General features: G+C 44.2%; 1 protein-coding gene across 1 annotated transcript in view; it reads left to right on the forward strand.

The window, feature by feature from the left end:
* Positions 1-12,360, forward strand: part of frmd3 (FERM domain containing 3) — a 44,304-nt gene that overhangs the window by 29,099 nt on the left and 2,845 nt on the right. Inside the window, exons 10-13 of the mRNA XM_076269950.1 lie at positions 4,048-4,136; positions 4,586-4,660; positions 7,165-7,233; positions 7,381-7,490. Coding sequence (XP_076126065.1) covers positions 4,048-4,136; positions 4,586-4,660; positions 7,165-7,233; positions 7,381-7,490 — 343 coding nt within the window. The remainder of the gene's footprint in view (positions 1-4,047; positions 4,137-4,585; positions 4,661-7,164; positions 7,234-7,380; positions 7,491-12,360) is intronic.

The raw sequence follows: 12,360 nt of genomic DNA on the forward strand, positions 1-12,360 counted from the left end.
CTCCAACCAAGTTGTAAGAACAGAACAATACTTGAACAATAATTGCTTATATTCTGTGAAATATTTTAGATTTACTGTACTTTGGCTTTATCTGAGCATGTGTTTTTCAGTGTGCATCCATATGTGTGTGTATTCTTTTATATCCTCCTGATTATGAAAGATTATACACTGCGGTGTGGAAGGTTTTAGAATATCTTATTAGCATAGATTTTAAAAAACATATTTAAGTTTCTGTAATACAGTGTTCTGGCCATTAAATAGCCTTAGTTGCGGAAATGGCCTTAAATTAAACAAACAAACAAACACTGCGGTGTGAGTGAGTGAGTGAGTGAGTGAGTGAGTGAGTAAGTGTGTGTGTGTGATTTTGAAATGGATCTGTCCTCAGCCCTGTGTGCGTATGTAGGTGTGTGAGGAAAGGCACAGATGTCTCTCCATGGTAACTGCTTATAACTATTGAATGGCTTTGGTTGCGTCAGTATGCATCCGCGCACACACACACACACACACACACACACACACACACACACACACAGACACGCACTGGCCTTCAGAGATCCACTAGCATCAGTGCTCACTAGGCAATTAACTGTTTTACATAAAAAAAATGTTGGTAGGTTTGACTGATGCCAACCAACATCACAATGCTAACGAGGGCATGGACAGTATCTCCCTGGTGTAAAGCATCCACACAGAGGCCAGTGGTTTCTACAGGAGTTGAACGTTAGTCTGTCCATTTGGCAGCAGGACCATGTTTTAGTCAGACCTGTTTGCATACGCTTCCGTCGTGTTCTGCACCATCTCTTCTCTCATTGTCACTGTGGCTGATGGGCGTCAGTGTGCTTCTTACTCAATGTCACATCTGCTTCTGTCTGCTCTCTCTCTCTCTCCCTTTATTTCTGTTCATCCTTTGTTTACTCTTTCCGTCTGTACATCTTCCGTCTCTGGTGAGTAAATGCATATCCTCTCCATATTGCACACATGCTCTTTTTCTTTCTGCTTTTCTCTTTCTGTCAAAAATGCTCACATTCAATCAGTCACATACATGCATGCACATACTCAAACTCACACACACACACAAACCTTCTGTATGTTACAATTCTTTACACACACACACACACACACACACACACACACACACACACACACACACACACACACACACACACACACATACACCTTCTATATGTTACAATTCTTCACCCTTTTCCTTTCCTCACATGCTGTTCCGCTCTGTTCCCACTGTTCAACTTGTTCCTTGTGTTGTGGCTCCCTGCATCTGATTGGTCAATTTTGCTCTCAATCGTGTTAAATATGTGAGTGTTAATCTGAAATGCTAAAAGCCAGGACTCCCAACCATGAGCACCTCACAAACCCACAGAGGCCTCACAATGCTCCATAAAGCCGCCCATAAGACTGCCCGAGACCTACCATTACCCTCCTGTAGTCAACAGCAACAACATGTTATGCACATCACCATCACATGGCGTCAGAATGACCAGAGGCCTGGGCCATTCACACCAAGAACGATAACTAATACGATAACTATAACGATAACTTTAACGATAACTATAAGCATAACGATAAAAGGGTCCACACTGACTAACGATAAGCAAAGCCTCTCCTTGTGTTAATGAATGTGATAGCTAAAATGTGATGGATTCTGATTGGCTGTTAGTTTTTTTATCATTCTCAAAATCGCTCTGAAAGTGATCCCCAACGATATCGTTCTTCATGACGTTATCGTTATATAGTTCATGTGTGAACGTCGCCATTCATATTAACGAGAACGATATTTGTTTAGAGTTATCGTTATAGTTATCGTTCTTGGTGTGAACAGCGTGTAAAAAGTGTTCATGGAAACCCATATGTGGGAAATTTTACAGGAGGGTTTCAGAGCTTTTTGACTTATCTAATTGGTGACCAAGCTGTAAAAACAAAAGGTAAAGAATCTATTCTTGTTGGGTATGTGGTGATATTCAAAGATTTTTACCATCTACAGCTAATGTACTGTGCTGGGACTGAAATTGGTTACAGCAGTAAGATATTATCTGATTCAGGTTATCCTTATATATAAGTTCAACATATGAACACTAACAACATTGGAACATTCCAGTGTATCTGAGATGATGTGATGTGAATGATGGCATTAACATGTGCTTGTGCAGTGTGTAACATTGTGCTGTGTGACGGTTCTGAAGCTCTCATGGGTACAGCTTCTCTCTCACAGTATTGTGAATTTCGCGGAGCTCTGTGTGTGTGTGTGTGCGTGCGTGCGTGTGTGTGTGCGTGCATGTGGGTGCGTGTATGTGTGTGTGAGAGTGAGAGAGTGATTCTTTTCCCATTGAGTTTTTTAATCTGCTACTGATTAAAAGGATTTCAACCATCTGTTGAGTAGATACAGCAACCGTCTTGGTGTTGGAGGGAGAGCACAATGTTAACTGTGTGTCAGTAGTTGAGAGAGAGTGAGAGAGAGTTTGTTCTTCATTAGAGAGTTAACGTTTATCATCTCAGGTGTCTGCATGATAACAATTTTGTCCTTCAAAACACATAGACTTTATTTTTTGTTCTCTCTGTCTTTCACACACACACACACAAACAAACAAACAAACAAACACACACACACACACACACACACACACACATGTATTTTATATATTTGCACTAGATATGCATTCATTTTCATAGCCCCACGCATCTTTGTAGCTCCCATGTGTCCCTGGTTGGAATTGTTGTGAGTGTTAACACCTCACTGTGTCCGACCTTACCATCCTGCAGGAAAGATTTCTCCTCCTCTGCCTCCTCCCATCCCTCTCTCCTCCTCTCTTCCTCTTCCACTCCCTCTATCTCTTGATATCTGTGATATCTGCTCACTTATATATTAGACCCCCCAACCCACCCCTTTCCTATCTCCAGGCTCCTCTGAACCCTGTTAGGCTGCTCTTGTCTGCTATGGTGTAATGGTTTCATGGAAGCGCCCCTCTCGTTTCCAGCTCTGTAATAACATTATGATATCCTGTTGCACTGACCTCAGACCAGCGTGCTGGGAGGCAGCCAGATGTAGCGCTGCCCTCTGCAGGTCAGACCGAGCACTTCATGTCTGTCGGCGCGGTATTGATCCCGCAGGGCGCTACATGATCTGGGTGGTGAGCGGTAAATGGAACAGAGCCTGGCTCTAGTTTCAGATCTGGATAGATTTCAAGGGTTGCGCACTATTTAGCTAGTAGTCACAGAACAGTAAGTGTGTTCTGTGTGGATTTAGAACATAGTACCAATTTATCTGTTACATTTCTGTGCTCATTTGCTTCTGTCAGCACAATATAAGTGAACATCAAAGCGATAGCTGGTCTGAGTATTGTACGTCTTACACTGCCTTACAAATCCACATCTTACACTGCCTTACAAATCCACATCTTACACTGCCTTACAAATCCACATCTTACACTGCCTTACAAATCCCAATAGCTTAAATTCTATGGATTCACAGGATAATATTAGAAGCAACAAAGCCCATTACGGGCGTGTGCCTTGCCTGGTGCAGGCCAAAGAGTGAGAGCTGCTGTTATTCTCTCATCGATCTCCTCTCTCCTTCACCATCCATCTCCCATAAATGGCTGGATATCCTCTTGCTCTCCTCTCGTCTCGTCTCGTCTCGTCTCGTCTCTGGAGACCCATCTCTCCTTTTCTGCCTCCATGTCTCCCTCTGCTCACTATTGCCTGTCTCTCTCCATCCTTCTCCATCTGAAACTCATCCATCCATCCAGCTCTCCCAATCCTTTCTCCCTCCCTTCTGTGTACCCATCTTTGTATATGTGATGGGAAAGGTGTCAGATCAGCGTTTTCTTTGCACCCTCACACCATTTTACTGTTCCTGCTCCACTGTGTGATTCATGGTCAGCACGGTCCATCTCTGTCAGCCCGTTACTCCTCTCTAGTGCTGGGTTGTGCCTTCTGTCCCAATGTGGAATTGATCTCACCCACCCTCTGTCTCTCTCTCTCTCTCTCTCTCTCTCTCTCTCTCTCTCTCTCTCTCTCTCTCTCTCTCTGCAGAAGAAACTGGTGTTGACCTTCCACACCTCCACGCCAGCAGCATGCAAACATTTGTGGAAATGTGGAGTTGAAAATCAGGCCTTTTACAAGTGAGCCTTTCTTCATATGTGCCCCCACAGCCTCTCCTCCTTCCTTTGTCCTCGGTTGACTTTCTGCCTCTTTTTTTTTTTTCTCCCATTCTTTCTTTCTTTCTTTCTTCTCCTCTTTGTCCCTCTCCTTCCTGCCTATAACAGTTGTGTGTCTCTTGTTTCCTGGTGATGTAAGATGGAACGAGAAAGTAGAGAGGAACAGAGGGGAGGATTGGGTTTTTCATAAGAAATGTCTATGATTTGACCCCTACTGTAATTCTCTCAAAATAATGAAATGTCATGTTTAGAGAATCAGTCTTAAAGACCAAGCCCAAACAGCAGCTTTAGACTCATCAGAAGCTGTCTGTACATAATCTGTATGGTTATAATAATGACTGGAAATCTCTGATGTCTGTACACAATCTGTATGGTTATAATAATGACTGGAAATCTCTGATGTTTTCAATCAGATGTGCCAAGTCGAGCCAGATAAAGACCGTCTCCAGTAGCAACATCTTCTTCAAAGGGTGCCGGTTCCGATACAGGTGAGTGTGTGCTTATCTGTCGTGCACGCCAACTCCGCAGCGATCACAGCTCATCGCTGCTGTAGACAGCCAAACCACAGTCATTAGCAATATCAGTCAGTCTGTCTGAGCTGGTGATCTAAGGCTAAACCAGTTCATCCATTCTCCACACAGCTCCTGTGGTCCACCCGGCCATCTGTATTCCTTTAAGTGTTTTTTGGGGGAGCTGTGGCCTACTGGTTAGCGCTTCGGATTTGTAACCGAAGGGTTGCCGAACGAACCCTGACCAGGCACGGCTGAAGTGCCCTTGAGCAAGGCACCTAATAACCCCTCACTGCTCCCCGAGCGCCGCTGTTGCAGGCAGCTCACTGCGCCGGGATTAGTGTGTGCTTCACCTCACTGTGTGTTCAATGTGTGTGTGTGTGTGTGTGTGTGTGTGTGTTTCACTAAATCACGGATTGGGATAAATGCAGAGACCAAATTTCCCTCACGGGATCAAAAGAGTATATATACTTATACTTACTTACTTTTAAGTCCAGTACCCTCCAGGTTTCAGTCAATGCTGATGCACAGTCAAGCTATGTCCTAATAAGCTGTAACTCACTGACACCTTTGTTTCTTGTACTGTTTTTATGTCATTGATTTATCGAGCTATTTGCAAGCTTGTAAGCTTGTCCTAGCTTCTCCAATCAGTTTCCTCTGTAATATGAGTAATGTAATTTGTTGGTGTTTGTGTCTCCCCCATATGGGTCTGTAAAGCCACACCTCAACAAAGAGTAGATTTAAGTGGCACAATAAATCATTCATGTTGGACATTTATTTATGTGCCAAGTGCCCTAAATTGTAGCTTTCGGGTGTGTGCCAGAGCTTGTAATCTTGGAATGAAAATTCGTTCCCTCGCAGTGTCTGGGTGGGCCCTATCATGACAGTCTAAAACGCATCGTCACTCGTCAAAAGCTTATTCAAATTTAGTAGGATGTCCAATTCACATATCAAATGTCGAGCGCATGGCGCAACAAGGTGTTCCTAGGTTTCTTAATCAGTCATGGGTGTGTTTGGGGCGTAACATCATTTAAACCAATGAGAATGTCTGTCATTCCCTTTAACGGCGCAAAGCGCGATGTCAAAGAATGCATCAGTATTTTGACAGTCAACGGCACATTTGAAGGAGGCTGCTTGCCAGACCGTATGGAATAGTAATTTCACTAAACCATGCTTTACTAAAACCTAGCATAGCCTTCACTTATTTGCACTCATCTATTATTTGAACTCATTGGCAAAGTGAAACTAACTTCACCATGGTGTGTCAGTCAACGACAAGACAGTTATATGCAGTAAGTTACTTTCCCTATTGACTGACAATGGGTTACCATCGAAAACATAGGCTGGAAAAAGCAACACTTACACTAATATTGCTCAAATGACTGAATAAAACACCATTTATCCTGCAGAGGAGTTGCTTATATCTTGTGACAGTGCGTCTTCAGCTGTGCTCCATACGTGTCTCTCGCCTCTCCCCTAATCACTTTTAACCGTCATTACCAATTTGCAAATGATGGTGAATAACTACTCATCATGAGATGTACAGTATTTCGTAATATCTTTATTCTAATTATGTTTCCCATTGTAATCGTGCAATTTGTAATGTTTTGCATGGACGTGCCCTGTTGTGCGTTCATGGATGATAGAAGGATGGTGCGTGCACCCGCCAATATGACTGTTGACAAAGCGCTCTTAAAATAACATATAAACAACTCGCCATAGAATTCTGACCAGGTGTACAATAGCGATTTTTAGACAATGCGCTAAGCCACTCCCTAAGTTGTTAATTGCCACACCCCTGGGCGCATTGTTTAAAAAATAAACGTGCAAAATAACAAAATACACTGCGCCGGGTGGAAAACGAGTTTTACGTCATGTGCCAGGGTGCAAAATATGGCCCTTAAAATAACATAAACAACTCGCCATAGACTTCTGACCAGGTTTCTCTTGGTCAGTGGCGTAATGCGTTTTAGGTGGTGTACAATAGCGATTTTTAGACAATGCGCTAGGCAACTCCCTAGGTTGTTAATTGCCACATCCCTGGGCGCATTGTTTAAAAAATAAACGTAAATGACGAAAAACGAAAATAACCTTTGCGCCGGGTGGAAAATCAGTTTTACGCCATGCGCCAGGGTGCAAGATAGGGCCCGGTGTCTCAGAACAGCGCCCCCCTCAATATTTAGCTGCTGGTACATAATATCTGAGAGGAAAGTTGTGCAGCTGTTGTTTCATCCATTATGATCAGAAAATGCAGGTTATCATGTAACTGATTACTGTAGCAGCTTACTGAACTGGTTCAAACTGGTTGATTCTTTGTTGAATGGTAAGTTTGTGGAATCTGTTTATGAATTGTTTAGTTAAAGTGAGCATGCTCTTGGAAACTTGGAAGTTTGAGAACTCTCATGTTCCATGGAACCACTTTGAGATTGATGATGATAGTATTGTGTGTGATTCTGTACACGTGACTCTCTCTGTGTTTGTAGTGGGCGGGTAGCTAAAGAGGTGATTGAGGCCAGCTCTAAGATCCAGAGGGAACCTCCAGAAGTTCACAGGTTAGCACCATACACTCATATGTGTCCAAACCAATGACTGTATGTACGGTCCATACCGATCCATACCAAAATGTTCTAAATCTATTGTGTAAAGTTTGTGTGTGCATGAGTGAGGCCCTCTCTCAGAAGTGTGTGTGTGATTTTCAGGGCTGGATTTTGTCAGAGTAAAAGTTTCAGCTCACTCAGTCACAAGCAACTGATTATGAACATGGAGCCTCTACTGCCTGCAGACAACAGACACACTGCTGCAGACAATGGTAGGAACTCCCTCTCAGATGCACATTCACTCTTTCTCTCTCTCTATCTCTCTCTAACTCTCTCTCTCTCTCTCTCTCTAACTCTCTCTCCCTCTCTCTCTCTAACTATTGTGTGTTCATTTGGGACATCCATACATTACACAAACACACACACAAATACTCAAAATGATGCAGTTGTTTTCACAAAAATGTCTTCACTTTCCCTCACATTTTGTGAAACTTGTAACAACTCTCAAACCTTGTCAAGAATTAGGCTGGAGATTGCACACTGATCATTGCTATTGTTTCTAGAAAAAACCTTCGTGGTCTCTCTACCATCCACCCTGAACTCTTTAAAACATGATTAGTTTAGATAAGTAAAAAGCCAGCAGTAGACAAGATAAAAGTATTACATCTCTGCCATCAAGAAAACATATTCAGGCAAATTATTTAAAGTTATTTAATGAAATACACACACGTACACACTCACACACACACACACACACAAAGGCCCTATAGGGTTAGAATTAGGTTGGTTGTGAAAATTGAGCAGCCAATGGGGCTGTCAGGTCCTGTTTCCCCAGAGACCCCAATCAGCGTGCCAAAAATACCATGCCCATTATCTCTGTTGACGCCATGCTGACAGCATATGTGTGTGTGTGTCTGTCTGTGTGTGTGTGTGTGTGTGTGTCTGTCTGTCTGTCTGTGTGTGTGTGTGCAGAGGTCTCTCTCACACAAGTGTGTGTATGTGTATGTGTGTGTCTGCAGCTGTGTCTGTGTCTTTGTGTGTGCAGAGGTCTCTCTAACATGTGTGTGTGTGTGTGTATGTGTGTGTCTGCAGCTGTGTCTGTGTCTTTGTGTGTGCAGAGGTCTCTCTAACATGTGTGTGTGTGTGTGTGTGTGTGTGTGTGTGTGTGTGTGTGTGTGTGCACATTCTAAGATCAAATTTCTCGACTGCTTGACAGAAGGCAGAAGGGACTATCGGCTTTTAAAGAAAGGGCACAGCTTAGACTTGTGCCTGCCCTTCTGAGTTTGACCTCGTTAGCCCCCTCAGGTGCCTCCATCTCCTCATCTCCTAGTCCTGTCCTCGCGTCCTTCCAGCATGCAAACACATTGTTTTGTAGCATTACACCATCACATCTTCACTGCCAAGTTCAAACTCTATTCATAGCCAAGCTACTTGACTGCCACCGTGCCTTAGGCATATATGTGACCTTAAAAAATCAATTTAATCTTGGCTATGTTTCAAAGACCTGACAGCTCCAGTGATTGCTAACAGTCTCCCAGACAAGGTGTGTGTCTCTGTGTGTGTGTGTGTGTGTGTGTGTGTGTGTGTTTCTGTGTCTGTCATATTTGATGCAGCAATCTTCTCTCTCACACACACACACTGGCTTTAAGGTACACTCCTCAGAGGTGATGATAATTTGCCAGTAGAAGTTGTTGCCAAGCAAAAGCAGGACCCTGACTGTGAGTGAAAAGGTTTGATCTGAGGAAATCTAAAGAGCTGTGAGAGCACTGCAGCAGCACCCAAAACTTCATGGATGTTCGTGCCAAAGAGAGATTTTTTTTCCATCAACACCACAGAATGAGAGCTGTGAAGATGCCTCCAGGTCCAGTGAGCCACTCACTGATTAGAGCTTTTGCTCTTTGAGGAGTTAGACGAGTTGAACATTTCCATGATATCCTCACTTAAGTCTCACGTCAGCTGTATGATCATTTGACCCTGTTAAATAGAGATTGTTAGGCTTTGATCTTTCTGTCATTGTTATTGTTGTGTAAAGTGATTGAGGAGCAAACAGAGGCCCAGCCGTCCCTGAACATGTGTTGAATTAGTACTACTATATGTCACTATTTTAAATGCTTCATTGCTCTCTATTAATGTTACAAATGTATGCGTTTCCAGAGTGAACTCTGCTGTTGTCCAGTAGCCCTGCTCATCCTGAGGCTGGGGTGAATAGACTGTGACATTAAATTGAAATGTCAGATCAGATGTTGCCACGTTTTGCTCATAGCGGTGTTTTACATGAGCTTGCATGCTCTCTGATGGATTATTGATTCCAGCTGACAGGATAGGTAGAGCCATGAGCCATCAAGTGCGTAGCCATGGAGACCACCAGTGAGGCCTCACAGTGACGTCAGGTTTTGCACTGGGTATGGAAGTTCCGCTGAGGTCCCAAATAACCCCAGTTATGACTCAGCAGTAACAGAGCCAGTGTTTTAGGTGCTTGAGTTAGAGTAGTGACGCCTATTCTCTGTTGCAGTCTTTAATGAAGGCACTAGTGGTGGAGTAACATAACTAAAATGTTAATCTCTGTTCCTTGTGGACTAGTGAGCACTGTCATGCGATTATGTTGATCCCAACTCATCCTCAAGCAAAAAATAATGTGGTGAACAGACAAAGGAAATAGGCCATCATCTCAGAAACGAAATAGATAAAAGATATAATAGGTTGTATAATACTATATAGAATCCAAGAGTAGTACTCTATATTTGCTCCCATGTTAAAGAAATTAGTCATGCCTCAGCTTGCCATGCCAAATGTTATTATCACTTATGGGCAACATGTCTGCTATATTTAGTTTGAGCATAAAAGAATCCCCTGGAACTCTGTGCTGAAAGACAAAGTACATGCTCTTAATTAGGGAAAAGGGTTGTGCCTTCATGCATGTGCGTCACACCGAATGAAGACAAGTAGAGATGGATCATAGAACATGTAACAAAGCTGCATAATATACAGTAATACACAGTATTATCATTTTCCATGTTATGTATTCATTTATGTGTTATTTTTCCATTTGCTTTCTTTTCCCACATAGTCCAAAGCCTGTTAAGCTGTCTCAGGGCCGTGGCTACAGTCAGGCCTCACACTGCAGCTCGTCGGATCAAACCGCAGCGTGAGAATACTTTCATTCCCCCCCCCCCCCGATGAGTGGCTTACCCAGCAATGCACTTAAATGAGCTTTTGTTATCAAAATGTGTGTGCGTGCGTGTGTGTGTGTGTGTGTGTGTGTGTGTGTGTGTGTGTGTGTGTGTGTGTGTGTGTGTGTGTGTGTGTGTGTGTGTGTGTGTGTGTGTCTGTGTGTGTGTGTGTGTGTGTGACAGTGAGAGAAAGAGAGACAAAGACATAGAGTGAAATAGACAGATGCAGTGAGTGAGTGTGTGTGTGTGTGTGTGTGTGTGTGTGTGTGTGTGTGTGTGTGTGTGTGTGTGTGTGTGTGTGTGTGGTTAATGGAGAGTGTGATGCTCTCCCCGGTGTTCCTGCGTAATCAGCACAGAGATTAGCCCAGTCTTGTGTTCCGAGTGCCGCGGGTATAAATAGCTGTGCTCTCCCTTTGGCCTGATCCAGTCCCTAAACCCCCTGTCTTTAGGAACACTGCTGACATTTGAGTGTGTGTGTATGTGTGTGTGTGTGTGAGAGAGAGAAAGAGAGAGAGAGAGAGAGAGAGAGAAAGAGAGAGGGAGAGAGAGAGACAAAATGAGGGAGAGGGGCAACCAGCAGGACACTCCCACATTTGAGCGTTGTGCCGTGTTAAACCCAGCGCTCATCCCCCTCAGAAGGTCAGAGCGAGCCGGAGGTCCGAGTGAAGGGCAGGGCAGGGCAGGCAAGAGGGCAACAGCGAGAGATCCGGCGGGCGGATGGAGGTGCTGGAGGAGAAGAGTGCGCGTGGGGGCGTGGGGGGCGTGGGGGAGGCCCTGGAGGGGTGCATGGATCCCCTGGAGGAGCAGCGGAGGGTGGACCAGGCGCTGGCTGAGGTCTTGGGCTTGGAGGGTTTGGAGGGGCGGTCAGACGGGATGCGCTGCCAGGTGAAAATCACCGTCCGCCACAACCTGCAGCTGCGCATGGCCAACCACACCGCCCGAGACGTCTACGTCAGGCTGCTTGGACATGGGGGACGCATTTCTGGAGCCGGTACCTCTGTGTGTGTGAGAGTGTGTGTGTGTGTGTGTCTGTGTGCCACATCCATCAGATGTTATTATGCAACAGTGTGTTTACACAGTGTATGCAATGGCAATCACATTAATGAATGTGTAATGGAATAGGAGAGTGTCAGTATGGATAATGGTGATATGATTTTCAGTATATATATACTATACCTATGTACTGTATAGGCTGTTGGGAGGAGGATAAAGCAATGGTGTCTAAACTTTGCTAGGTGAGGTGATGTACTGATTAGGAGTCTGGAGTATCAAAGTAAATAGTAGCTTGGGTGCAATAAAAATGCAGTACTATTTGACGGGGTTGGATGGCAGTTGCAGTTATATCATTGACTTAGGATGCCACAAGGTTTGAGGATACCTTAGGTATGGAAGGCATTGCCACCGACTTGGGTGGGTTGGACAATAATGTCAACATCTGAGCTTGCCAGATGAATTTATCCAGCTTTTAAATTAAACACTCACTGAGCCATTAGATAAGAGGATCAGAACAAAGGTCTTCACTATGTGTCTATGAATGTATTTACATAACTTAAAAAAAGGATTTAGTTGGCATTGATAACCTTAAGCACAGCTGGTGTTGTTTTCCAGTCCTATCACATTCTTTTAATCATCAGTGTGGTCAGGTCGATTCGTCAGTTCTCAACGGCGCTCTCCACGCTAACATCAGCTGAATTTTCCATCTCACAGCAGCAGCACACACTACAGTGGACGCTGGGTGTATTGTAGTTGAGCATTCGCTGGGTGTACTGCAGGTAAGGACTGGGTTGAGTGGAGGCTGAGGTCCCCTTTAGATCAGGAGAAAGGAGAGATCAGTGGTCAGGATTAGTTACAGTTTGACCAAACTAGACCAAACCATGTACGCTCAATGGTGTTTTATGCCCCCAACGTCGTCTTCCAGGCAGCGCTGCCACCGCTGACTTAAAGGCACCTAATCCTAAACCTAACCCCAACC

Source organism: Alosa pseudoharengus, unplaced genomic scaffold (assembly GCF_046254945.1).
Source record: "Alosa pseudoharengus isolate Yale_2024_CS ecotype anadromous, Long Island Sound unplaced genomic scaffold, YU_APseudo_1.1 YU_APseudo_1.1_scf_6, whole genome shotgun sequence".
Classification (NCBI taxonomy): Eukaryota; Metazoa; Chordata; class Actinopteri; order Clupeiformes; family Clupeidae; genus Alosa; species Alosa pseudoharengus.